Raw genomic sequence first — 27,979 nt, 5'->3', positions numbered from 1 at the left:
CTGAATAATGACTTATGAGTAATCTGTCATGAAAAAATACTTAACAATTTTATCTTTTATGACAAGCACAGAGGGATAGCTTCCTTTAGGAAATATAAAGCCATTTTTACTCCATAGTAATGAGGACTAGTCAGAGAGCTTGTGTAAATAGTAATAAAAGGGGCATGCTCAGATCTGGCAGGCTTACTGTGGGAATGAGAACTAAAAGAAGGATCACACTAGGAGATGGGAGTTGTTTCTGCACTTGGCTCTTGCTGTTAGTCCTATAGACAGTGAATGGAGCTTCAGATGCACTGCTGCTTTAGGCACATGTTAGCTAGGAAAGGAAGGGAAAAAATCGCACCCCTTTGTAACACCCTTGTGCATGCCCCCACTAGGGGGGCAGTTAATAAACAGTTAGCAAGATGGCTGCTCACCTTGAGATTATATTAAAGGGTACCTTTCATCAAAAAAACTTATTATGCATACATTAATATATATAGAAACTTTACAATAGCATATTATTAAAAAAATATGCTTCTTTCTATTTAATTTTGAAAAAATGACCACTAGGGGTCTCCCTACCAGTCCTCATGCTGGAGTCCTCAATCTCAGACTGCTGCCGAGACACAGACAAGCTCAGCACTGCTCCCTGCCAGACAGCTTGTATCATTGTCTGTGTACAAGAATAAAGAATACGTCTCGGTGGCAAAACTCCGCTTTCTCACATTAATGGTCAAAAAGGAAGAAAAAAGACTAAAAGGCAATGCTTTGTGTGTGTCCCACTAGGGGGGAGTTAATAGACAGGTAGCAGGATGGCCGCTCACCTTGAGCGCATATATTAAATATATCACCCCTGAACCTGTGGTGCAGTATTGCATTAATTTGAATGAAAGGGGCTGTAACCCCAGAAACGCGTCATATGTGTATGGTCTCAGGAGTGGAAAAAACCCCTTTTAAACCCGATTACACCCATCCCCTATAATGTCTAGGTAATAAGATGTTATAGTGGGTCATTGCCTGTAAGGATCTGTCACCTCTCCTGATGTGCATGTTGTCGTTAATCCTAAATTTTTCACACAGACTCTGCATTGAGCCCTTACTCTTATTCCTCCTTGAAATCTATGAATAAATTGATACTTAATGTTATCAGTTGTAAATGTAATCATAAACTTTTAGGAGGAGTCAGAGAAACCCAATGCAGGCACAATTTATTTGTAACTTATTCCCGAGAGAATTGGTTGGGTGCAAACACTTGGCAGCCTGGGGATCAGAGCCTTGATGTCAGCACAATGTACGGAGCTGTCCGCTTCCTTCCCTATTTCAGTGTATGCCGGTGCCAAAGCCCTAGCAAACAGCTGACCAGCAGGGGTGCAGGTTGTCGGCACCAATCCAATTCAATGTTGATGGTCTTGTTCAAGATACGTTTTTATGGGGAACACAAGTATTTACTTAGAAGTGTTAGGAGACATGAAAGATTCTCTTTTGGGTTGAATTGACGATGTCATACCTTAATCTACAGGTTTTTTTGTCCTTAGAGATTGTATGGCTGTTAAGGGGTTATGCCATTGTTTAAACAGGGGATGTGCCAATGGAGTGGCGGGTTGTTGGGTCACACACGGACTGTACTTTTGTGTCTCTGGTTTCTCAAGGATAGTTTGTTTGCAAGAAGAATTTTCTGCCAGATTTCACATTCATCTGCCGCCCCGCAGCCTTAATTATTTGTAGCTCTTAGAAGAGGCGGTAAGGTGAAAGACTGCAAACTGTTCACGTCACACTCCGCATCCGGCACAGCTGCTGCCCGCATACCGTACAAGCAACACTTCTAGAGCTGTATGATGTATAGAAAATGCATGGTCACCTGACTACTTTATATGGTTTTCAATTTGTGACACTTGTCTTATTTACTTGACCTGTCCTTGTTTTAATTGTGAGCACAGTGAAAAAAGAACAATGTCCGTCAGAGCGCCATTCTTTAGGACAGATCTTTGTCGTCAGTGTTGTGCCCTCTTCTTGGCAGAAGCTTTTCTTTGTGCTTAACAGACGGACATCTTATTATTTATGCCTGTTTTTTTTTTGTTTTGTGTTTTTGCCAACTGCTTCATTATGTGTCTGCAGTACGTTGAAGACGTTAGAATATTACTTGTGAGCTAAATATTTTTGTCCTGCACTTACTGTCTCATTTGGGGGGGGGGGGGGATAGAACTACAACTACAGTAAAGTCTACAACATGGTAGTATAAGATACAACTCTGCTTAACAGTGAAGATGTACAGTACATACCAGGGTCATTGAGAAGCTGGATAATATCACCTTGTGGGCATTAGCAGTTCTCACACAGTAACGTTATTGACAGCCTTCGTAATACAAGTGGCCAGGATCAGATGTAAACCTTTCCTATCCCTGAAGCGTACCTAATGATCCTATTCTTTTTCTTCTTTGCAGGCTGGCTGGAAGGAGAATCATGCAACGTTCATGAATGAGCTGAAGAACCTTCAGGCCTCTGGACTCACCACTCTTGGCCAAGCTCTTAGATCCTCTTTTGATTTGCTTAATTTGAATAGGTTGGTGTCTGGAATCGATAACTATGGACAGGTATGTATGAAAAGGAAAATCTGTTTTTATTTGTATTCTTTTTTGCTTATATAGTGCTTATTAGGCCATTATTATAGAACATTGGGGAGGCTCTTGTGAATTTTCATTACTGTGCTGTTTATGGGCATTATGATTCCCTATCTCCCTCTGATATGGCTCTTCTAATACAGCCTACACTTTTCCAATGTTGCCTTTGACTTAGCAGAGCAAAGTGCTATGATGAGACTCCGCACCCTTAGTCTCTGCTAAGAGTCCACGAAGTGCAGAAAGTGATCAGTGACTTAGAACGTCTATCCCTTAATTTACCTTGCAGTCTTAGTGTATCCCGATGTGATGAAGCTTCAGCCTGCCTCCTTGTGCTGGGTTTGTTTGTGTTTCTTATAGACATATATGCAGCTGGCAACCCTCTTATATATTATATGGCACCCTGATCTGCAAAAGACTGTCGACAAGATGGCAGGGAACATGTTTATAGGGAGTTAGACAATGAACTTTGTGCTTTTAATGTCTTTACAGGGGAGAAATCCTTTCTTTTTAGAACCGTCCATTTTAATTACAATTACAGATGGAAACAAGCTTACAATTCCTTCAGGTGTTCTTGAAGAGGTAAGTGCACCTTGTGTGCTCGTTTATTCATTCATGCATTGTATTGTTCTTTGAGTTTTTTTGGGTGCTTAATAGAGATAAGTGTGTTTTCATTATTAAACACAGAATCTTAATCTCGAGCAATGGTAGTCAAGTTGACTTAAAAAAAGAGCGGGTGGGGAGGTTTACAACTTCGTCAGTTAACAGCATATAACAGCGGTCCTCTTCCTTCCAAAATGATGACCCTTGGGCCTGGTGTGATGTCAAGGGCCAGTGTGTCACACTGCCACTCGGCCAATCACTGGCCACAGTGATGTGCTGCCTCGACCAGTGATTGGCTGCGGGGCAGTGTGAAAAATTGCCGATGCTTTAGATTTAAACAAAAAAATCACTGATGCATGCGATTTGGATTTGACAATGCATACTGTAAGTTTTTCTCTATTGCTTAAAATCCTTACAATGGGCCATCAGTCTTTAACTGGTGGGGATCAGTCTCCCGTGATCTGATCAGCAGCAGAATGATGGTGCTCTGTCCCTTTTAACCCCTTAAGGATGCAGAGTTTTCCGTTTTTGCATTTTCATTTTTTCCTCATCACCTTTTAAAAATCATAACGCTTTTAATTTTGCACCTAAAATTCCATATTATGGCTTATTTTTTGTGACACCAATTCTACTTTGCAGTGACATTAGTCATTTTACCAAAATATCCACGGCGAAGCGGAAATACATTTCCGTAAAAATGACATCTTATCTTTATTCTGTAGATACATACGGTTAAAATGATACCCTACTTATATAAAATTTATATGTTTAAAATTGTCATCTTCTCACCCCTATAACTTTTTTTTTATTTTCCCGCATATCAGCCATTATGAGGGCTCATGTTTTGTGCCGTGATCTGAATTTATTGGTACCATTTTTATATTGATTGGGCTTTTTGATCGCTTTTTATTCATTTTTTCATGATATAAAAGGTGACCAAAAATACGCTATTTTGGACTTTTGAATTTTTTTGCGCGTATGCCATTGACCGTGTGGTTTAATTAATGATATATTTTTATAGTTCAGACATTTCCGCACACGGCAATACCACAGATGTTTTTTTTTATTTTTATTTTATTTACAGTTTTGTTTTTTGTTTTTATGGAAAAAGAGGGGTGACTCTTACTTTTATTAGGGAAGGGGTTAAAGGATGTTTGTTTATTTTTTATTTTTTTGCAGTGTAATAGCCCCCTCCCACCCACCACCACCTTAGTGGCTATTACACCGCACATACCGATCTTATACACAGAATATTGCCGTGCATTGACACAGCAAAGATCAGTGTTATCGGCGGTAGGTTGCTCAAGCCTGGATTTCTGGCTTGGAGCAATCAATTGCTGATCGGACACAACAGAGGCAGGTAAGGGGAACTCCGCACGCGTTCTAGCTGATCGGGACATCGCAATTTTACCGCGATTGTCCCGATCAGCCCGACAGAGCTACCAGGAAGCTTTTGCTTTCATTTTAGATGCGGCGATCAACTTTGAACATCTAAAGAGTTAATAGCGCGCTGCACAATGATTGGTGCCGCACGCTATTGGCCCAGGGTCCCGGCTGTCATTAACCACTCGGACCGACCCGGTATGACGCGGGGTCATGGCGTGACCCCGCGTTATATACCGGGCGCAGGGCGTACAGGTATGCCCTGCATCCTTAAGAGGTTAATATTTCTCTGCAGGCACAACACCTTACATACAAATGAGGTTCATTAATAAACCAGCTGCAATTGTTTAAAACCTTGTTATGTATTATGTTTTCCTTCAGCTCCATCTTCCCTTAAACTCTCCGTTGCCTGGAAGTGAGCTTACAAAAGAACCATTTCGGTGGGATCAAAGACTGTTTGCACTTGTACTTCGGCTTCCAGGAGCTTTGTCTGCGGAGCCAGAGCAGGTCGGGAGTGTGCCCTCTGATGAATCTGCTATTACTCAGATGTGTGAAGTCACTGGAGGTATGATGCTGCTGCTACTTGTTTCTAACAAGTATCTTAGTACAGATACTACTTACTGTAAATGTTACTTATGCACCTCCCCTTTAGCAGTGTACGGTTGCTTTAGAAACCCGCTATATCCCAACCACCACCACTTTATGCTTCTGACAGAAGATGCAGCTGCAATCATAATTGATGGAGCATGTTATGTTTTTATCTTTCTCATGAGAATTGTTTGGATTGCATTGGTGACTGTGTGACTGACCCTTTAAGGACAATAGACGTAAATGTACGTCCTGATGCGTTGGTACTTAACGCATCCGTAATGTACATAACTAACTTTTATGTTCAATACATGAATCGAGTGCAGGAGCGGCGCTCGATTCATGCACAGCAGGTCCTGGCTGCTATCAGTAATGGCGGTCATCAGCGATCATGCTGATGTCTGCCATTAACCCCTCAGATGCTGTGATCAATACAGATCACAGTATCTGCGGCATTAGCACTTTTGCAGGGGACTGATTAGACTACCTGCAGGAAAATCACGAATATTCGATCAGTCAGGACAAACTATCAAAATATTTTGGCAATGGTCCCGTATGGTATAAATGTAAACAAAATCCCAAATTTCTGCTTTTTGGTCACATCACATCCCAGCATCCCAGAAAATTTTTAAATAAAAAGTGATCAGAGAGTCTCATACGTCAAAGTGATACTGATAAAAACTACAGATCATGGGGGGGGGGGGGGGGGGGAAATGAGCCCTCGTACGGCCCCATATACAAAAGAATGAAAATGTTATAGGGGGTCAGACTAGCGCTGTACTTTGTATTCCTGTGCCCGGGCTGCTAATATTAAAAAAACAAACTTTAACTTACCTTCGTCCTCCGTTCCCCCGTTGCTAAGGAACCGGCCTCATGGTCCCTCCACTGCTCTTGCTGCTTCCTGGTGTTGGGACGTCTCAGAGCCTTCAGCCTATCACCGGCCGCAGTGATGTCCCGCCTCTGCCGATGATAGGCTGAGCGCATTGTCATGTAAGAAGCCGGCCGGCTCCATACATCACAATGGGCTCAGCCTATCATTGGCAGAGGCGGGACATCGCTGCGGCCGGTGATAGGCTGAAGGCTCTGAGACATCACAACACCAGGAAGCAGCAAGAGCAGCGGAGAACAGTGAGGCCGGTTCCTTAGCAACGGGGGTTAAAGCATTGCCTAGGTCTTCTTTTCGGGGTAGAGCTTATTTTGCAGCCCACCCCGATAATCCAGCTAGGGCTGATTTTTGAGGTAGGGTGTATTTTTTGTGAAACACGGTACTAATTTTGTTTAAAAAAAAAAAAAAAAGTTTGAGTTGTTTTTAAAACTAGTTCAGTAATAGAAATGTGTGTAAACATGGGGATCATTTTAATTATATTGAGCCACAGAATTATGAAAATATGTCAGTTTTACCTTTTAAGGTGCACTGCGTAAAAACTTCCAGAAGTTGCAAAATTGTGTATTTTTTTTCTTTTCAATTTCTCCACAAAATAATATATTTCCTCTTTTGTTGGGCCACAAATTTTGGGGGAAAATGAAAGGTGTAATTACAAATACAATTGGTATCGCAAAAAACAAGCCCTCATATGGGTCTGTAGATGGAAAAATAGGAAACGAAAAATGCAAAAATGAAGTTGGCCTGGTCCTTAAAGGGGTACTCCGGTGGTAAAGATTTTTGGCTATATTGCATCTTCTTTTAATGTTCATGTTTTTTGCAATTGACATGTATGATATGTTTGTGTAGCATGTGTCTTTTTTTCTTACCTGTTTGTGGGCCAGGAAGTTCTGTAGTTCTGTGTTGGATCTCTGACTGTTGTCCACAGCCTAATCCTAACGTGTGGACAACATGTCATGTTTTTTTTTTCTCTCTGTTCTTTCAAAACTGCTGATAGAGATAGGCCACGCCCCCTCATCTCCTTCTCCTGGTGGTCACAGGTGTGCATGAGAGCAAGAAGCTCCTACACAGCTCCTCATCTCCCCTCCCCCCTGCTCTGTCTTCTGAGGACGCAGGTCTGCACTGAAAGAAGACAGAGAAGATGTATGTGAAGGGGAGGATAACAAGGTGCAGGGGCTGGGGATGTATAGACTGCAGGGGAATAAATCTCGGACTGGGGATGATTTCTATATGTGAAGGTGGGGGGGGAACTCCTGAATGACACATGCTGGGAGTTGTAGTCCCTGTTATGCTAGTGTTTACAAACCAGTCTGCCTCCAGCTGTATCAAAACTACAACTCCCAGCATGCCTGGACAGACTTTGAGCATGCTGGGAGTTGTAGTTTTGCAACAGCTGGAGGCACACTGATTGGGAAACACTGGCCTAGCCTATTCAGTATATTACAAACAAAGTGCATTGTTTCCCAACCAGGGTGTCTTCAGCTGTATCAAAACTACAACTCCCAGCATGCCCAGACAGCTTTTGGCTGTCCGGGCATGCTGGTAGTAGTAGTTTTGCAACAGCTGGAGGCACACTGATTGGGAAACACTGGCCTAGCCTATTCAGTATATTACAAACAAAGTGCATTGTTTCCCAACCAGGGTGTCTTCAGCTGTATCAAAACTACAACTCCCAGCATGCCCAGACAGCTTTTGGCTGTCCGGGCATGCTGGTAGTAGTAGTTTTGCAACACCTCGAGGCACCCTGGTTGGGAAACACTGGTGTATGCCCTACAGAGGTGTGGTGAACTACAACCCCCAGGAGACTACAGAGGCAGCATGCTGGTGTTATATCACAGACTGAAGACTCCTGAATGACACATGCTGGGAGTTGTAGTCCCTTTTGTGTGTGTGTATGCCAGTGTATCCCAACCAGGGTTGATTATATTAGTGTGCTGTGTATAAGGGGGCTGACCCGGGAAAATAGTAGGGTGGGTAAAGGGCAGAACAAAAAAAGGAGCTGCCCCAAACCATCAAGGCATGTGGCATGCTGGGATTTGTAGTTTTCAGCACAGCAAGAAACAGGAAATGGAAGCAAAGATAGGAAAACAAAGTGGGGGATAAAAAGACAACAAAGAACGGAAATAGAGAGTTGCCTAAACAACAAGATTAGAAATGAAACAAAACAAATAGGTTAAGTCAAAAACAGAAAAACACGTTGAATACCGGAGTACCCCTTTAAGGCCAAAATGGGCTGTGCCCTTAAGGGGTTAAAGGGTACCTCTCATCAAATAAACTTTTGATATATTTTAGATTAATGAATGTTGAATAACTTTCCAATAGCATGTTAATGAAAAATATGCTTCTTTCTATTGTATTTTTCCCGATCAGTCCTGTCAGCAAGCATTTCTGACTCATGCTGGAGTCCTAAACACTCAGAGCTGCCAGCCTGCTTTGTTCACAGCCAAACAGGCTGTGAACAAAGCAGGCTGGCAGCTCTGAGTGTTCTCCTTTGTGAACAAAGCAGACTGGCAGCTCGTAGTGTTTAGGACTCCAGCATGAGTCTAAACGCTAGTGGTCATTTCTTCAAAGTGGAAAATTTTAATAGAAAGAAGCATATTTTTTAATAACATGCAAATGTAAAGTTATTCTGCACACATTAATCTATAATATATCAAAAGTTTTTTTGATGAGAGGTACCCTTTAAGATTAGTAGTTCCACTTTTTCTTTCTTTTTTTAGCGTGAACCTTTGAGGCTCGGATTCCACTGATTGTTTTTTCCCACCAGTAAAAACTGCCACAGCTTTTGCCAGCATTTTGGCAGTTTTCCTGGTGTGTGGAAATAGCCAGTTTTGTCTCCTGTTGCAGTTTTCTCACTGCCTTCTGGGTACCACTCTGTGGGTCGGATGCTGAGCGCCCGGTCCACATAGTGTAAGTAGATGAGGAGTGATGTACAGCATCACTACTCGCCTCCCCCGGCCGTATAGTATACAGGGGGGCATAGTGTACCCGTGTATACTATACAGGAGCCGGAAATCCTGTCACCAGACTGACAGGACTCCCTGCTCCTATAGCCCTTTGGGCAGTATACAGAATCTATATCTATAGATAGCTGTATTTAGTGTATACAGAAGACAAGGTCAGCTTACCTCCCTCACTCCCTGTCCCTGCAGAGTCCTTCTAGCTCTGCCCCCTAGTGATGCACGTTTTGTATAATGTGAACAGACCCTGCTGCCAGGGTCTTCCCAGACAGGGAGACTCCAGATATTGCTAAACTACAACTCCCAGCATGCACAGACATTGTTGCAAAACTACAACTCCCAGCATGGGCTGGAGTCACCCTGTGTGGGAGGACACTGGCAGAAGGGTCTGTTCCTATTATACAAAACGTACAATGTGAACAGAGCCTCACACCCTTACCAGCCTGGCTCACGTCTGTAGCTCCGCCCCTACAGACCCTGCCGGGACTGGAGGGAGGTAAGGGGACTTCTTTGTCTTCTGTATACACTATAAACAGCTATCTATAGATAGCTGTATATAGTGTGTACCGCCCAAAGGGTTAACCTAAGCTGTCCAGTGTAAGTTAACTCTTTGCTTGCCAGGCTGGCGTATAGCGCACAGCTCAGCAAGGGGTTATGTGAGCTAGCAATGTGTATACTGTATACACATTGCAGGCGCACTGGAAGTTCTTGCTGGGCAGTAGATTTACAACGTATATCTACTGCCCAGCATCAGCTGTTCTCCTGGCTCTGTAGCCGTGAGCACAGCTGAGTCCCGAAATTCACATCAGGAGAATCGCAACAGGTGTCAGGAGTGACACTTGCTGTGATCTGTCCCTTACTGCAGGTAATACTGCTCCCAACATGGAGCACACTCTGCTCCATGATGGGAGCTGTAGTATCTGTACTAATAGACAGATGGCCCGGGTGTCATTTCTGACACCCATTGCGATCTGTCTATTAATGCAGGTACTACAGCTCCCAGCATGGAGCAGAGTGTGCTCCATGTTGGGAGTAGTGGTACCTACAGTTAAGGTCAGATCACAGCTGTGATCCTCTGGTATAATCTATAGAAGCGGGCGGCAGCCGCACTTGTCTGGTCCCCTGCCTGCACTATAATCCGCTTTGATGTGATGTTATCTTCACATCACAGATTCGTATATACCACTGAGAGCTGTGTGCGGCCAACACTATTTGGCCAATTACAGCTCTCAGAGGGAAATATGAATCTGTGATGTGTGAATTTCACATAACAGTGGAGTATAGTGCGGGCATGGGACCAGACAAATGCGGCTGCCGCCCGCTTCTATAGCTTATACTGAGTATTGCAGTGAATGTCAGAAGTGACACCCGCTGCAATCTATTGGTACAGGTACTACTATTCCCATCATGGAACAGTCTGTTCCATTCTAGGAGTAGTAGTACTATCTAAAAAATCTTTAAAAAAAAAAAAAAAAAAAAACTTTATTAAACACACAATTAAAATACATTACTAAAAAGAAAATTACAAAATTAATTATACTTTTTTTTTTTTTTCCATAATTAAATAGCCCCTTTCTACATTTTTTATATTGCCGGTTAGTTGTAGTTCTCTGCCTGCCCATATTAATTGATCCCTGTTTAAAAAAAAAAATGTAGTTCTAAAAAAAAATATGAATTTCGTTAAATACAATTTTTTTCCATCACTACTGTATCTTTTTTTTTTTTTAGGTTCTTTTTCTTTTTAATGATACCCTACAAAATTTAACAAAAAAAGTTATCTCCATCACTTTTTTGGATCGCTAAAGTCCCAAACTGTAAAAACGCCGAAGTTAAAACCCACATGGCGTTTTTCTTGGCGTTTTTTCACTCCCATAGACTCCACGATTTTCCCGAAACGAAACGCCATACTCTGAATATAAGGACGTTTTGGAAAACCAGCCTCAAAGCCCAAATGAGTTGAAAAACGCCCAAAGGATTAAAACGCCAAAATGAAAAATGGCAAGTGAATCTGGCATTTTGCATTTCACTATCGACTTGCAGCTAATGTCTGGCCGTGGCGTTTTTTCACAGAAAATAAGCAGTTCGGCAAAATGGGCGTTTTTATCGGCTTTTGCATGAAAAACCTCAGTGGAATTCTAGCCTAACCTGTTATAATTTAGTATAGTGAACACGTAGTCATTTATCTCAATTGTATTGTCATTTTAGGCCGTTCTTACTGTGTCAGGACACAGAGGATGTTGAACCAGTGTTTGGAGTCTTTAGTTCAAAAAGTTCAAAGTGGTGTTGTGATAAACTTTGAGAAGACCGGTGCTGACCCTACTCCTAATGGTGAAGGTAAATTTGTTCTGACTATTGTGGGCTTATGTCTAGGGAAAATTAGAGATGAACAAAAAATTAGCTTCAGTAGGAACCATGTCACCCAGGGGCCACATATTGTCTTCACATCTGATTCATCTGCAAAGCTTTTACTGTTGTAAGCCATTTTAGGGATGTATTCAGTGCATGATGTCTTTCATGATATTGCTGAGTGTGAGCAAAATTTCATTCTAAATTATCAGATAATAGAGCAGGGACATGAAATTCCCAGCCCATTAGGAGAGCCAGACAACAACAACCTGTGTCTGAGCAGAGATTGGCTACGGCTCACTTTATGACAGCACTCCGCTGTGACTGTGAGGTGGTTTTATCACATGTCATTTGTTTTCCCTTTTTTTTTTTTTTTTTTTTTTTCATCAACAATTTCTTTTTTTCTCGCTCTTTCCATTTTAGATGTTCTTCCAGATTCCCTCAGGCCTAGTAATTCTTTTGCTCCACAAGCATGGCACGGTTGTCATAAACTGATCTATGTGCGGCCTAATCCAAAGACTGGTGTTCCTGTTGGACACTGGCCAATTCCGGAGTCCTTCTGGCCTGATCAGAACTCTCCAACTTTGGTAAGTGCACTTCATTCTAGTTTGCATAGGAGTTGATGTGTTTGCACATTTAACCCCTTAATGACATCAGGGCATAAATGTGTACATCCTGATAAGCTGGTACGTCGTGCACCAGCATATACACTTAGGTCTTTACATACTGATCATAGCATCTGCGGCAATGCAGCGGCTCTGATGGCTGATCGGCACGACTGTAGGGATCAGATTATCCACGATGGTGGCCAGAGGTTCCCTTATCTGCCTCCAGCTGCTCTCACGTGAACTTCTCTGGTCTGCTAGAAGGCAGATCGACTATTATACTAATCACTGCTATGCAAATCACTAAATAGTATTACTAATCAAATGATTGCTAAAAATAGTCCCATATTGGGACATAAAAAATGTAAAATGGTAAAAAAAAAAAAGCAAGTAAGCCCCTCCTTCAATAAAAAAAACCGTGACCAAGCATAGGCTGTAATAAGTATTAGATCTTGTTTACACCTAGCAAGTAGTTAAAAAAAAAAGTGTCCATTAGTGAGAAATTGAAAGGTGCCCCTGGGCCAAGAGACAGCTTTTATCCTCCTTTCTAGCAGAAAAGCAAATGTTTGCTCGTGCTTGGAAAAACCTACCCTTGACTTCTGACAAGCGAAGAGAAAAATAAATGGTTAACCATAAGCTTATGATCTTGTCACAGGGAACCTAACAAACTTCCAAAAATCCAGGACCCCTGATTACCCCAGTAGACCTCACCCCTCTAATCCACATAGATGGGTTGTCCAGGCAGAGAATTTAGAGCAAGAAAGGAAGATATCTATATAGAGGTGTACTTACCCAGTGAGTGGAGGGGGTGCACAGATGTTCTTGGAAGGAACAGACTGGTCAGGCAAATATTCCTCTGTTAGGTCACCTCAATCATAGCTATTGACACCCTTTTCCTGGGTTTCCCTTATACCATAGACCCACAGAGGTTGTGACTGAAGCTTTCTGTTGCAAATCTTGTAGTAAAATACATACTGGATTTGCAATGTGCAGTTCTGACACTGAATTTACCCTTCCAGAAAGAAAAAAAGCTGTCAGTCAGTGGTTGGTTGAACCCATATGTATTGAAGGGATGTCTCTACCCATAGCTCTACAGGATAGAGGATAACTAGCTGATCAGTGTACGTCTGAGAACTGGGGCTCCCACCGATCACAAGGAGCTGCATTGCACATTACACAGCAATGTGCATATGTTACATTAGAGAGTGAATTCAGTGGTGGCTGAGCATGTGTGCTGTTGCTCCATTAGCTTGACCTTTGTTTTTATGACTGGACACCCTTATAACTTTTATCCTGTGGATGAGGGATAACTTTTCTTGGGGTAACTCCTATAGATACATGAGACTCCTGCTTCACACAGCTATCGTTATGCTGTAGCTAATAGCAACCAAAAACGTCTTGTATATGTGGTATAGCTGATATCTGGGTGTTAGTTACTGCTTCAATGCTGCATAGATGGGCTGACAGATTCCCTTATGCCTCTTTATGGCTTCTTTCACACTGCCGTTGTGACCCGGCAGTCAGCGGACATTAAAAAATGAGGGGAGAATAGCGGCAGAAAAATTACTGCATGCACAGTCTTTTTCTTCCACTGCTCTTGCTAAAAAAACAATGGCACCCGACGGACCCCATTGTAGTCAATGGGATCCATTGGGACTCGTTGTTGCCTTTTTGTGCCCTGTCTCGATAACTGCCATTAAAGGCAAAATAAAAACCCTATTGGCCGTTTTCGAATTGAGCACAATGGCAGTGTGAAAAATGTATGTAAAATGAATGCAAAAGAGGGATACCAGGCACTGCAAGGGTTAATTCACGACTGGGAAATGTAACAAGCCACTGGAGTCTGTAGCAGTCAAGTACTACAGGTCATGGGAGGTGCTCAGTGTCTAATAGTGAAAGGCAAAGTGTGGCAAAATAAGACACTGCAACTCGCACATCAGACGACTGTAACGAAATTATTTATTCCGGCTTGAAGAAGCGTCTTTTGACGTGAAACGGACGTTGCCTGTCCCTGCACCTGCTCCACTCTCCCCCTGTCCACTATGCTGTAGCGTGTCGCTCAAAGGGGTACTCCACTGCCCCAGCATTCAGAACATTTTGTTCCGAATGCTGGGTGCGGGGGTTGTGATGTCACGGCACCACCCCTTGTGACACCATGTCACGCCTCCTCAATGCAAGTCTATGGGAGGGAGCGTGGCAGCCACCACTTCCCCTCCCATAGGCTTGCACTGAGGGGACGTGACATCACAACCCCCGCAGCTTGCACCCAGCATTCGGAAATGTTCCGAAATGCTGGGGCAGTGGAGTACCCCTTTAATGTGTTGATTTTGCTCCGATGCCAGAATAAATGATTTCATTAGTCGTCTGATGGGTTGCCGTGTCTTATTTTGCCCAACTTTGCTGGACTTTCTATAATGTATGTAAGCAACGGCCATGCACCAAGTTATTTATTATACAAGTGCATTGAGTTCACCCTTTATAGGATTTTATTGTGTATTTATGTAATGTCTTTTTTTTTTCAGCCCCCACGCTCTGCCCATCCTGTGGTGAAATTTTCCTGTGTTGACTGTGAACCTATGGTCATTGATAAACTACCTTTTGACAAATATGAGCTTGAGCCATCTCCATTAACACAGTATATTCTTGAACGAAAGTCTCCTCAAACCTGCTGGCAGGTCAGTGCATCTGTGCTACGTTACTGATGGGAGAGAAATGCTTTAGTGGGGGAATGAGTGAATCTGCAAAATATCTATATGGTTGAACTGTTAATCCTTCACTGCTAAATTATTTGTCGGTAAAATAAAATTGTTTTTGTCCAGCCAGCTCATAGGCTACTCTGTGATAAGTCACATTACTTGAAAACTCTTATCAAATGTATCAGTTTACTAAGCCGCTTATGACCCCCACCCCCTCATGACAATGTTGAAAACATTGGTTAATAATTGAATGATTCTGTATCAGATTTATAGTTGTTTTTAGTGGATTCTGTTCTGAGGGACGATGTAGCTCCTCCAGCTTGATGCATTGTGACACCTTAAGGGTGCGTTCCCACCTGGCGTATAAGCAGTCTATTTCATGCTGCGCAAAATTTGCGGGAGCAATGGGAAATACGCTGCGTATTCCTCACTCACTATACACACAGGGCTTTCTGGCGGCAGCCATATGTGTGCAGTGAGTTTTGGAGGCAAAGCCGCGCGTCACAGTCACGCCGGCACACGGCCCCGCTTCCAAAACTCACTACACGCATAGGGCTGCCGCTGGAAAGCCCTGTGTGTATATTGAGCAAGGAAATTTTGCACAGCGTGAAATACGCTGCGTATACGCCAGGTGGGAACGCACCCTAAAACGTTTTCCTTTTGAAGCATCATGATGGCCCAGATGCCTAAGAACTTTATTTTTAGTAGATGGCTCATGAAATTCCCTTACCAAGTTATTGGCAAAAATATTTCCTCCTTCCTTTTGCCATAATTCTCAAGTCTTTGACACTTGAGTGGGTCAGATTGTTAGTTATTAATGACATAATTTCACTGCAATACTACCAGTCTGGGGTCCCATCCAAACCGGCACTTTTCTGAACGAGCGGTCAGTCACTGAAGGTGGGGGCCATAGTGTGCCAAGGAAGGGAAAGTTACTGAACCCTGCGGTCAGACGCTTATCCCCTATCCACAGGATAGGGCATAAGTTTGAGTTACCCATAGTACCCCTTTAAGTGATAATACATGTTTACTAAACTACTTTTTATGTAGATTCTTTCTATTTGTTAACTTTTAAACAGTGTTCTCAGTTACTTTGTATTCCTTGTTTCTCTATCGGCTCCATTGGGGGACACAGACCATGGGTATATGCTGCTGTCTCTAGGAGGCTTGTCACTATGGCAACAAGAAAAGTCAGCTCCTCCCAGCAGGGTATACCCGCCCACAGGCACCTGAGGTAATCAGTTTTAGCTTAGTGTCTAAGGAGGTCTCTCCAGACCAGGTCCTATGTATTATTATTTTCCTAGATTTAGGGATGTGTTAGATTTTTATTTTATTTCTTTCCTGTTTTCAGGTGGGGACTCGAACTGCGGTTCGCTATTCCCCCATTGCGATTGAGGGGCAGACATCTGGGATGTACTATTAACCCCCTCTCGCCAACGGTCAGCGCCTGGGGTTGTACTTCATGGGTCCGGGTCCCCCTACCTCCCTGCTTGCCAGCTATGGTAGCTCGGCATGATGCAGGTGATAAAAGCTGGCTGAAGACTTCATAGGAAGACTTCATGAGGTAAGTTCTTCTGACTGAGGTGAGTATTTTTCCCCCTTCTTTCCTCAGGTGCGGATTTGCAACCTCTGGAGACCCTCAGTTTTTTGGCCCACTTTTACTGTTGGCTGGACAGGGGTTATTTTTTATTACTGGGGTGAGCAGTGAAGGTGTGGGGCACAGTTTATTTCACTGGCCACTTATATGTGGGGCACAGTTTATCTCACTTGGCCACTTATGTGCACTGGCCACTTATGTGTGGGGCACAGTTTATTGCACACTTGTGTGTGGGACACTGTTATTAATGCGGCTCCCTTCGGCAGCCGCGCCATAACTTTTTATTCTCTGCGGGCGCACATTGCGCCCGTCTTACTTTCACTTTCGGCAACGGTGGCTGCCGGCAGTGTCTTCACCCGTTCCGTTCCCCGCGAGCGCATATGCATTCGCATATGCGCTCAAAGCAGGGAGCGGGCGCCATTAATATTTCTCTTTGTTCTTTGGCGGCCCGATGTGCTTTAGCTCCGCCCACCAGGGCCACCGGAGCTTCTGCATGGCACGAACTGGCCACCAATTAGCTCTGTGTGCGCATATATGGGTGGCAGGGGCCAGTCAGCCAGGGGCCCCTGCTCTTAGCATGCCCCTCTCTTGCCATTGGCCGGCAGTCTCTCCTCTGACTGACCCAGAGCGGAGTTTTTCTCACAGCAGCTGCCCTGGGGACACAGACTTGGGTGAGAGAGTTATTTTTTACGATGTCCGTACCCAGAACTGTTCTTCCCTCTAAACAGTTAACGGGAGTGTTAGCCACAGGGAGTAATTGTCCCGGTTCCTTCATGGGAACGTTTTCGAGGTTTATTTGAACCTCTTTGTGGTCCCCAAGAAAGGCGTTTCTGTTCCACCAATCTTGGTTCTCGAATATCTCAGCCAGCATCTTCTGCTTTCCCACCCCGAATGGAGTCTCTCTGTTCAGTGCTGGCGTCAAGGATGCCTGCCTCCACATCTCATGTTTCCCGGTCATCAGCGGTACCTCCGCTGCAGTTCCGGATGGTCATTTTCTATTGTGGCTCTCCATTTCGGTCTGACCACTTCTCCGCGGACCTCTACCAAAGTCCTGGCGCCTGTGATAGCCCTTTTACGGAAAACAGTTGTTTCTGTGATTCCTTACTTGGACGACCTCCTGATCAGGGTTCCGGCTAGGGCCCAGATCCTGGAGAGTCTTAGTCTCACTTCGGTTGGATGGTCCAGACCTTGTCTCACTTCGGTTGGTCAATTGAGACAAGTCCAACCGCTCCCCTGGCTGGGGCTCCAGTTGGGCGCGGCCTCTGCCCGCTTTCGACTCCGCCGACCAATCGACTGACTCTTATCAAGAGTCCGATGACTTCGGCACCCTGCTCCAGTTTCCATTCACTTTTGCATGGATGTCCTGGGTCGGTTAGCGGAGGCCGTGCCATTTGCCCAGTTTCATCACCGGCCTCTTCAGCTGGTGATTCTCTTCTGGTGTGACAGGTCCCCATTATCTCTCGACCGCTAGATCGTTCTCTCTCGACAGTCTTGTCGGTCTTATGGTGGCTTCGTTCCCCCCTTGCTTTTTCGGGGCGTTCCTTCCTGTCCCTCCCTGCCAGTCTGTCGGGCTGGGGAGGTGTTTTCAAGGACCGGTCGGTCTGGGGCCTTGGTCCCCTAGAAGCCCTTTTCCCCTTCAACATGTTGGGGCATAGGGCAATTCTTTCATTGCTTGCTTCTTGGGAATTTCCCTTCTGGGCGGAACTCAGGTTTCCGGCCATCTCAGCGATCTTCATTCCGGGCGTCTCTGGGATGTGGTCTTTCTCAGCCGGTCCTCGGCCGTTCAAGGCGAGTGGTCCCTACATCCGGAGGTGTTTGCAGTGATCTGCAACCTCTGGGGCGCTCCAGGCGTGGACCTCTGCACGTCCTGCCACAACCAAAGCTCTCTCTCTTGGTCGGGCTTGGTCCTGCCTTATCTGTTTATTGGTCGGGCTTTTCCCTACCTTATGTTTCCTCCCCTTCCTCTCTTTTCGGGGTCCTGAGGAAACTCATAGCAGAGGGCGTTCCCGCCATTCTTGTGGCCCAGACTAGCCCCGGCGGGCATGGTACGTTGTCGTGGTCAGGCTCCTGAACGACTTACCGCTGCGCCTTCCCTATTGTCCAGACCTCCTATATCAGGTCTCCTGTGCCACCCCTATTACCGTCTCTGCCTTTGACGGCGTGGCGCTTGAGACAGCGGTTCTGAGGACCCGCGGTTTCTCTTCCCAAGTGGTTCGCTCCAGGCGGAGGGCTCACAAGCCTTCCGCTGCAAAGATTTACCACCATACCTGGCGGTCTTATTTCTGTTGGGGTGAAACTCTGCCTTTTTCTCCGGTCGTGGTTGGCTTTCAGCTCCCTTAGGGGTCAAAGTTTCGGCCTTTCCATTCTTTTTCAACGTCCTCTGGCGTTCAATTATCATGTCCAAACCTAGTTCAGGGAGTGGCACATGCTGTCCCTCTTTATCAGTCCCCTTTTTTCCCTTGGGACTTGCACTTTGTCTTCGATGTCCTGCTAGGCCCCCCTTTTGAGCCTCTCAGGGACATTTCTCTTCGCCTCCTTACCCGGAAGGTGGCGTTCCTTATTGCTCTTACCTCTGTTAGGAGGGTTCAGAGCTGGCAGCTTTTTCCTGCCGATCTCCCTTCCTGGTTGTATACCAGGACAAGTTGTTTTCCGTCCAGGTTCATCCTTCTTACCTGAGATGGTTTTGATTTTTTCATCTCAATGAGGACATCGTCCTACCGTCCTTTTGTCCGGCCTCTTTCTCATCCCTGGGAGTTCCACTTGGTTGTGGTGAGGGCTGTTCGGACTTGTCTCTCAGTCTCTCTCCTTTCGGCAGTGTGACTCCCTTTTTTGTTTTTCCGGAAGGTCGTCTTACAGGACAACCTGCTTCTACGGCCACCATTTTTCCGTGGATCCGGTCTGTTATTTCGGAAGCTTACCGCTGCAAAGGGAAGATCCCACCTTTCAGGGTTTTGGCTCATTCCACCCTTTTTCGGGGCATCCTGGGCACTCAGCTACGTGGCTTTGGCCTCTCAGCTCTGTAAAGCGTCCACGTGGTAGTCTTTGCACACTTTCACAAGGTCCTACCAGATTCATACCTTTGCATCAGCTGATGCTCCTCTGGGCCGTAAGGCGTTGCAGGCGGCGGTAGTCCTGACTGATTTCCTTAGGCTGGTCGACCATGTTTTTGCCTGCGGTCGGGAAACCGCATACGGCCGAAAACTAAGCCGACCGGAGGCTGCGGTTCACTCTGGTCGGCTCATAGACATACATTAAATACGGTTCCCGAATACGGCTGAGTGTGGGCGCCACGATTAAGCCCCGCCCTCCTCCTCCCAGCCATATACGGGAACCGTATTTAACAAAACGTGGTGTGAACCCAGCCTTACCCACCCAAGGGACGGCTTGGTACGTCCCATGGTCGGTGTCCCCCAATGGAGCCGATAGAGAAAAGGAGATTTTTATGCTTACCGTAAAATCTTTTTCGAAGGATCCTTTGGGGGACACAGCTCCCATCCTTTTTCTGGTGTTGCTATTTCAGTTATCTGTCCGAGGGTGTGTTCAGTTACCTTTTCTTCTAGTTGCTCGGACAGTTTGTGGTTTTTCTCTTGACCTGTCGGTCTTCTCCTATTGCTCTGGGACTAAAACTGATTACCTCAGGTGCCTGTGGGCGGGTATACCCTGCTGGGAGGAGCCAACTTTCCTTGTTTCCATAGTGACAAGCCTCCTAGAGATAGCAGAATATACCCATGGTCTGTGTCCCCCAATGGATCCTTCGAGAGAGAGATTTAACGGGAAGCCTAAAAATCTCCTTATTTTTTTTCTTTTTGTTGCAGGTTTTTGTGAGCAGTAGTGGGAAGTACAGTGAAATTGGACAGCCATTTGGCTATTTGAAGGCTAGCACCACTCTTACCTGTGTGAACCTATTTGTCATGCCATACAACTATCCTGTGTTACTTCCTTTACTTGGTGAGTCAGCGCTATATTGCTGTGGTCCGCATCACTTACTGTTTATGTTGGTGTTATTTTATTCTACAGCATTAATTTCACTTTCATTTTTACAGATGATTTGTTCAAGTTGCACAAACTTAAGCCAACACTGAAATGGCGCCAATCCTTTGATAACTACTTGAAAACAATGCCACCCTATTTTTTAATGGTAAGCTTTATCCTCTTTTTATTTATTTTATTTTTTTTTAAACCATTGATTATAATTTGTAACTCCCCCCCCCCCCCCCCTTTGGGCTTTACACATGTGCAGGCAGCCGCCTATTCCTCTGTAACCAATCGATAGAATCAGTACATTTAGGAGATTAAACCTTTTCTGTCTTTATCCCCTTAAGGACAATGGAAGTACTGTCCTGTCCATTCCCGGCCCCCCGCCGCTAGCCGGAGGGGAGCCGATGCCCGATGCCTGCTGAAATCGTTCAGCAGGCATCGCGGCATATCGCCCAGGGGGGTCATTATGCCCCCCCATGTCGGCGATGGCCGCATATCGCTGGACAATTCAGTCCAGCGATCTGCGGCGATTCCGGGTCAATCGGGTCTCCAGTGACCCGGAATTACTGGCTGATCGGGGCCGTCAGAGACGGCCCCGAACAGCCATAGCCAGCAGGGGTGAGGTGGCACTGGTGCCACCTCACGATCGCCCTGATTTGTCGGCCGGTTTCCCGGCCGACCAATCAGGGCGCCTGCTGCGGGTGTCACTCCCGCAACCCGCTCCGCCCCTCTTCCGGAGGACGTGAGCGGGTGCGGGACGTGCACCCCGGGTGCTGGGGACCCCGATCCCCGGCGTTAATGTTGGGATCGGGGCCCCAGGATCGGCGGCTGCGAGGGACTGACCTGATGCGGCGTGGAGCAGCAGCAGGAGGTGAGTGACAGCCTCCTGCTGTTGCTTAGCAACAGCTCCCAGCATGCAAAAAGGGCATGCTGGGAGCTGTAGTTATGCAACAGCAGGAGGCAGACCACCACAACGCCCAGCATTCCCTTATGGGCATGCTGGGACTTATAGTTTTGCAACAGCTGGAGGCACATTTTTTCTATGGAAAAGTGTACCTTCAGCTGTTGCATAACTACAACTCTCAGCATGCCCGTTGGCTGTCGGTGACTGCTGAGAGTTGTAGTTTTGCAAAAGCTGAAGGCACACTGAGTTAAGTAGCAAACCAGTGTGTCTCCAGCTGTTGCATAACTACAATCCCCAGCATCCCCAGCCAAAGTAGTATGCCTCCAGCTGTTGCATAACTTCAAGACCCAGCATGCCCTTCCACTGTCCGTACATGCTGGGGGTTGTAGCTTTTGCAACAGCTGAAGGCACACTGGTTGCAAAACACTGAGTTTGTTACCAAACTCGGTGTTTCACAACCAGTGTGCCTCCAGCTGTTGCAAAACTACAACTCCCAGCATGCACTGATAGACCGTACATGCTGGGAGTTGTAGTTTTGCAACAGCTGGATGTTTCTCCCCCCCCCAATGTGAATGTACAGGGTACACTCACATGGGCGGAGGTTTACAGTAAGTATCCGGCTGCAAGTTTGAGCTGCGGCAAATTTTCTGCCGCAGCTCAAACTGCCAGCGAGAAACTACTGTGAACCCCCACCCGTGTGACTGTACCCTAAAAACACTACACTACCAAAAAATAAAATAAAAAGTAAAAAAAAAACACTACATATACACATACCCCTACACAGCCCCCCTCCCCTCCCCAATAAAAATGAAAAACGTCTGGTACGCCACTGTTTCCAAAACAGAGCCTCCAGCTGTTGCAAAACTACAACTCCCAGCATGCACTGATAAACCGTACATGCTGGGAGTTGTAGTTTTGCAACAGCTGGATGTTCCCCCCCTCCCCAATGTAAACGTACAGGGTACACTCACATGGGCGGAGGTTTACAGTAAGTATCCGGCTGCAAGTTTGAGCTGCGTCAAATTTTCTGCCGCAGCTCAAACTGCCAGCGAGAAACTACTGTGAACCCCCGTCCGTGTGACTGTACCCTAAAAACACTACACTACACTACCAAAAAATAAAATAAAAAGTTAAAAACACTACATATACACATACCCCTACACAGCCCCCCTCCCCAATAAAAATGAAAAACGTCTGGTACGCCACTGTTTCCAAAGCGGAGCCTCCAGCTGTTGCAAAACAACTACTCCCAGTATTGCCAGATAGCCGTTGACTGTCTAGGCATGCTGGGAGTTTTACAACAGCTGGAGGCACCCTGTTTGGGAATCACTGGCGTAGAATACCCCTATGTCCACCCCTATGCAAGTTCCTAATTTAGGCCTCAAATGCGCATGGCGCTCTCACTTTGGAGCCCTGTCGTATTTCAAGGCAACAGCAAGGCATCGCCGTACTCGGGAGAAATTGTGTTACAAATTTTGGGGGGTATTTTCTGCTATTACCCTTTTTAAAAATGTAAAATTTTTGGGAAACCAAGCATTTTAGGTAAAAAAAAAAATTTTTTACATATGCAAAAGTCGTGAATCACCTGTGGGGTATTAAGGTTCACATTACCCCTTGTTACGTTCCCCGAGGGGTCTAGTTTCCAAAATGGTATGCCATGTGGGTTTTTTTTTTTTGCTGTTCTGGCACCATAGGGGCTTCCTAAATGCGGCATGCCCCCAGAGCAAAATTTGCTTTCAAAAAGCCAATTGTGACTCCTTCTCTTCTGAGACCTGTAGTGCACCAGCAGAGCAATTTTCACCCCCATATGGGGTGTTTTCTGAATCAGGAGAAATTGGGCTTCAAATTTTTGGGGGTATTTTCTGCTATTATCCTTTTTAAAAATGTAAAATTTTTGGGAAACCAAGCATTTTAGGTAAAACATTTTTTATTTATTTTTTTACTTATGCAAAAGTCGTGAATCACCTGTGGGGTATTAAGGTTCACTTTACCCCTTGTTACGTTCCCTGAGGGGTCTAGTTTCCAAAATGGTATGCCATGTGTTTTTTTTTTTTTTTTTTTTTTTTTTTTTTTTTTTTTTGCTGTCCTGGCACCATAGGCGCTTCCTAAAGGGGACATGCCCCCCAAAAACCATTTCTCGCTCCTTCCCTTCTGAGCCCTCTACTGCGCCCGCCGAACACTTTACTCGAGAGAAATTGGGTTTCAAATACAAGTAAAAATTTTCTCCTTTTTACCCCTTGCAAAAATTGGGTCTACAAGAACATGCGAGTGAAAAAAATGAAGATTTTGAATTTTCTCCTTCACTTTGCTGTTATTCCTGTGAAACACCTAAAGGGTTAATACATTTACTGAATGTCATTTTGAATACTTTGGGGGGTGTAGTTTTTATAATGGGGTCTTTTATGGGGTATTTCTAATATAAAGACCCTTCAAATCCACTTCAAACCTGAACTGGTCCATGAAAAATAGCGAGTTTGAAAATTTTGTGAAAAATTTCAAAATTGCTGCTGAACTTTGAAGCCCTCTGGTGTCTTCCAAAAGTAAAAACTCATCAATTTTATGATGCAAACATAAAGTTGACATATTGTATATGTGAACCCAAATTTTTTTTATTTTGAATATCCATTTTCCTTACAAGCAGAGAGCTTCAATAGTTAGAAAAATGCTAAATTTTCATTTTTTTCATCAAATTTGGGGATTTTTCACCAAGAAAGGATGCAAGTTACCACAAAATTTTACCACTAAGTTAAAGTAGAATATGTCATGAAAAAACAATCTCGGAATCAGAATGATAACTAAAAGCATTCCAGAGTTATTAATGTTTAAAGTGACAGTGGTCAGAATTGCAAAAAATGCTCTGGTCCTTAAGGTGTAAAATGGTCTGGTCCTTAAGGGGTTAAATGCTTACAGAACAGAAACTTGTATACAAGTTTTTTTAAATGTTGACACTTTGCAGATTATACACCCATTTCTAAGACTGAAGCAACAATCTATACATCATTTGTTTCTGCAACATATGTGGATTTTTACCAGTTAATTTTAAATCTATAAAAACAGGTGTAGATATATCTGCAAAAACATTGTAGCCCTAAGCGTTCATATAACCAATTTTTCAGTCTAAATGCTTGTTGTGAATGTGGACAGTTTGGATGCAGGGTTATTCCCATTGAATGGCGCTAATCCACACCCGGGCTACCTGACGCAGAATCTGCAAAGATTCCGCTACGCGGATGCTAAATTGAGAACAGTTGGAATCTGTGAGAACAAGATCAATTTGTGGGTGCAAAAATGTAAAAATATGCACCATGTGAACTGACTATTAGTATTATTATAAATAATGTTTTTTTGTTTGTTTTTCAGCCATTAAAGAAAGCCTTAAGGATGATGGGAGCACCAAACCTAATATCTGACAACTTGGACTGTGGTCTTAGTTATAGTGTAATTTCGTATCTGAAAAAGCTTAGTCAACAGGTAACCTTTCATTTGTCCTTATTGTAGATTTATAGTTCCCTTTATTCCAGCTTCTTCTGCTTGTATTGTCAAGCGTGTAAGTGTTGTGAACTGATCTTACAACAGTAGCTGGATTATGGCCAAGTGGAAAATGCAATGGGGGTTTAGCTGAGCATTAATATGTTCTGAAGGAAGAGAGGAGAATGCCCTGCCAGACTCCTCTGGTGGTGGCTAATCGTTCAAAACTACTACACCTAGAGCCACCATTTTCATAACCCAATGATATGACCTATCCCAAGGCTCCAGGTTTATAGTTACTTTAAATCCCTGCAAAAAGGTGAAGCATTGGAATCACTCTTATTGGTTTCTCAGTATCTAGGTAGTGTACATACTGGTAACCTTGTTTTAGTGGGATAGGATCTACCACCTTTTTTTTTTTTTTTTTTTATAATGGAGGAAATAAATGGTAATTTTACTCTGTACCACCCTGTCTTATCACTTATTCCTAATAGATATACCGTATTTTTTGCCGTATAAGACGCACTTTTTTTCCCCCCAAAACTGGGGGGAAAAAGTCGGTGCGTCTTATACGGTGAATACACACCTTTCGTGGCGGTCCCTGCGGCCATCAACGGCCGGGACCCGCGGCTAATACAGGACATCACTGATCGCGGTGATGCCCTGTATTAACCCTTCAGACGCGGCGATCAAAGCTGACCGCCGCGTCTGAAGGGAAAGTGACACTAACCCGGCTGTTCAGTCGGGCTGTTCGGGACCGCCGCGATTTCACAGCGGCGGTCCCGAACATCCCGACTGAATAGCCGGGTTAGTGCTTACAGGACACCGGGAGGGACCTTACCTGCCTCCTCGGTGTCTTCTCCGTTCAGGGATCCCCTGTATGGCCGGCGCTCTCCTTCCTCGTCGTCGCGAGCGTAACGACGTGATGACGGCGACGGAGAGCGAGGATACCCGGCAGCAAAGACGTTCCGGAGCGACGGGGACACGGCGACAGCGATGGAGCGACATCCAGGGCAGCGGTGACGGGTCCGGAGCGGCGGGGACACGTGAGTATTACCTCCTATGCAGTGGTCTTCAATCTGCGGACCTCCAGATGTTGCAAAACTACAACTCCCAGCATGCCCGGACAGCCAACGGCTGTCCGGGCATGCTGGGAGTTGTAGTTTTGCAACATCTGGAGGTCCGCAGATTGAAGACCACTATTGGGTTCAAAATCTTAAATTTTTTAGATTTTGCACCTAAAAATTGGGTGTGTCTTATACGCCGGTGCGTCCTATAGGGCGAAAAATACGGTAGTTATAATTTATTATTTCATTAGTATTTTGATCTTGCCTCTTATCCAGGTCAGCTGTATCTTGTTTCAGTTTGAACAAGAATGTGGGCATATGATCAGCGCTGATTTTTCTGCGCTATGTCAGTCTTTGTGGATTTTGACCTCTGTGCTGCTTGTATTTAACTTTAGTCCTTTGTTGTTTCTGACATTGTATGCATTTAATTAATCTCTAGTTATTCATGCTGTTGTATTCCCTCCAAAAGGGGTCGCCTTGCTCATAATTCTATTTATTTTGCAGACTAAAATGGAGTCAGAAAGAATAATTACATCTGTTGGCAAGAAAGTCCCGCAGGAGACGGGGATTAAAGTGAAAAGTAACTCAACAAGACTGTCTTTAGTTCACAACAGACACTTCAAACAGCTGCTGCAGGGAATCTCTGGAGACACCCCAATACGACTGCAGGAGATGAATGTGAAGGAGTTCCCTGGTTTTCAAATTGGCCTCTTAAATAAGGTAAATCAGGAAGTCTGATTCACTCTGTATTCAAGTCATGTTTTAATGGCCTGGTAAAGAGCATATCCTCAAATTGAAAGATTACCTTTCATTAAAAAAAAATGTTTTTTGATGCTGTGCCTGTTAAATGAAACTCTGCGCCTGACACCCTGTGCTTAGAAGCCTGCCGCAGCGCCCGTCAGCAATTGCAAATGCCCCCCCCCCCCCCCCTGTTTTTGTTATGTAGCATATGGATGAGTTTCTGTGTTGCTGTTGATTTAAGTGGACCAAACTTAGTTTAAAAGTGACTGCATTTAGTCAATTTCTAAACATTTACAGTTGTGTTTTTTTTGTTGAGAACTACACTCTTAAATCCTAAAAAGAACTGGATACATTTAAAATAGGTTCATTTAGCTAAGTTAAGTCCTTTGAATACCATTCTGCCAGTTTGCTGATTTATACCACATGAAAGATAGTGTTGTAATAAAATGAAAGCGCCTTTACTTGTATTTTTTAAAAGGGAAAGATCATGGTTTGACCATTGTAATATAATGCCCGCAGACTATAACAATTCATGACACTAATATTTTTAATCTTTAAAACATTCTTTTTTGTATCTTTTATATTCTTTCTAGGATCTCAAGCCCCAAACGTACAGAAATGCCTATGACATTCCACGCACTAATTTATTAGATCAGTTGACAAGGATGAGGACTAATTTATTAAAGACGAATAAACTGATTGTTGGTCAGGATGAAGGTACCTTGTTGTTTACTATGATTTTGGTAATACTACTGCTCATTTATTATGAGTCATAAAAATTCAGATATCCATATTTGTAACAAAACAGTTTTTTCCCCACATAACTGTATAAAGAAACTTTGTATGATAGAAAACTATTATGATAATCTTTATTCATTTTTATTTGGGTTTGCAGATTGTCTGCATAGTGTTCCAGTGGCTCAGATGGGTAACTACCAAGAATACTTGAAACTCCTGCCTTCCCCTCTCAGAGAGATTGATCCAGATCAACCAAAAAGGCTTCACACCTTTGGAAATCCATTTAAACAGGATAAAAAGGTATTGTAGTTCTTCACACCAAAATGGCACTCTTTCAGGGGAGCAGTATATCTATTGTACTAGTGAATTGCTTTTGAGCAGCTCATATTAGAAATGCTCCTTTTATAAACTGTAAATCCAGGACAACTGCAGGTAACAAAATTACCTACAAGCAGCAGAATATAGGTGGTATATAGCAGTCTTTACTCTGTAAATGGCATTGCTGATGACATGCTTATATTCTGCAGGTTCTGATAACATTTAGGCAGTTCATAAGTGTAACAGGTATAACAGTTGCTGTGTCAAAGGAAAAATTTGCATGTTAAGCATAGTCTCTGGTGTTTTCCAGACCAAACCTGTCATTGGACAAAGGGGTACTCGGGCAGTAGACCTCTTATCCCCTATACAAAGGATTGGGGGGGGGGGGGGGAGAGTTCTTTAAACATTTTATCACCTATCCTTTGGATAGTCGATAAAATTTCTAAGGCCGGAATACCCCTTTAATGGTTTGTCCCAATTTTTAGTCTTTTTCACCTATCCACAGGA

The 27,979-nt window shown here is 44.3% G+C and overlaps 1 protein-coding gene across 6 annotated transcripts in view; it reads left to right on the top strand.

Moving 5' to 3' along the window:
• LOC130291176 (integrator complex subunit 6-like) overlaps positions 1-27,979 on the top strand; it is an 84,482-nt gene that overhangs the window by 45,908 nt on the left and 10,595 nt on the right. For all 6 annotated transcript variants that reach the window (XR_008847812.1, XR_008847811.1, XM_056539669.1 and 3 more), the window contains 12 exons: positions 2,424-2,573; positions 3,090-3,179; positions 4,965-5,148; positions 11,220-11,348; positions 11,784-11,947; positions 14,488-14,640; positions 20,074-20,206; positions 20,302-20,396; positions 24,501-24,611; positions 26,180-26,395; positions 27,010-27,133; positions 27,312-27,454. Coding sequence is in view for 4 of the 6 variants with exons in the window: in XM_056539669.1 (XP_056395644.1) it covers positions 2,424-2,573; positions 3,090-3,179; positions 4,965-5,148; positions 11,220-11,348; positions 11,784-11,947; positions 14,488-14,640; positions 20,074-20,206; positions 20,302-20,396; positions 24,501-24,611; positions 26,180-26,395; positions 27,010-27,133; positions 27,312-27,454 (1,692 nt within the window). In the remaining 2 variants the exon portion in view is untranslated. The remainder of the gene's footprint in view (positions 1-2,423; positions 2,574-3,089; positions 3,180-4,964; positions 5,149-11,219; positions 11,349-11,783; positions 11,948-14,487; positions 14,641-20,073; positions 20,207-20,301; positions 20,397-24,500; positions 24,612-26,179; positions 26,396-27,009; positions 27,134-27,311; positions 27,455-27,979) is intronic.

Source organism: Hyla sarda, chromosome 9, assembly GCF_029499605.1.
Source record: "Hyla sarda isolate aHylSar1 chromosome 9, aHylSar1.hap1, whole genome shotgun sequence".
Classification (NCBI taxonomy): Eukaryota; Metazoa; Chordata; class Amphibia; order Anura; family Hylidae; genus Hyla; species Hyla sarda.
Note: the sequence above shows the minus strand (reverse complement) of the source record. Positions and strands in the feature narration are given on the sequence as shown.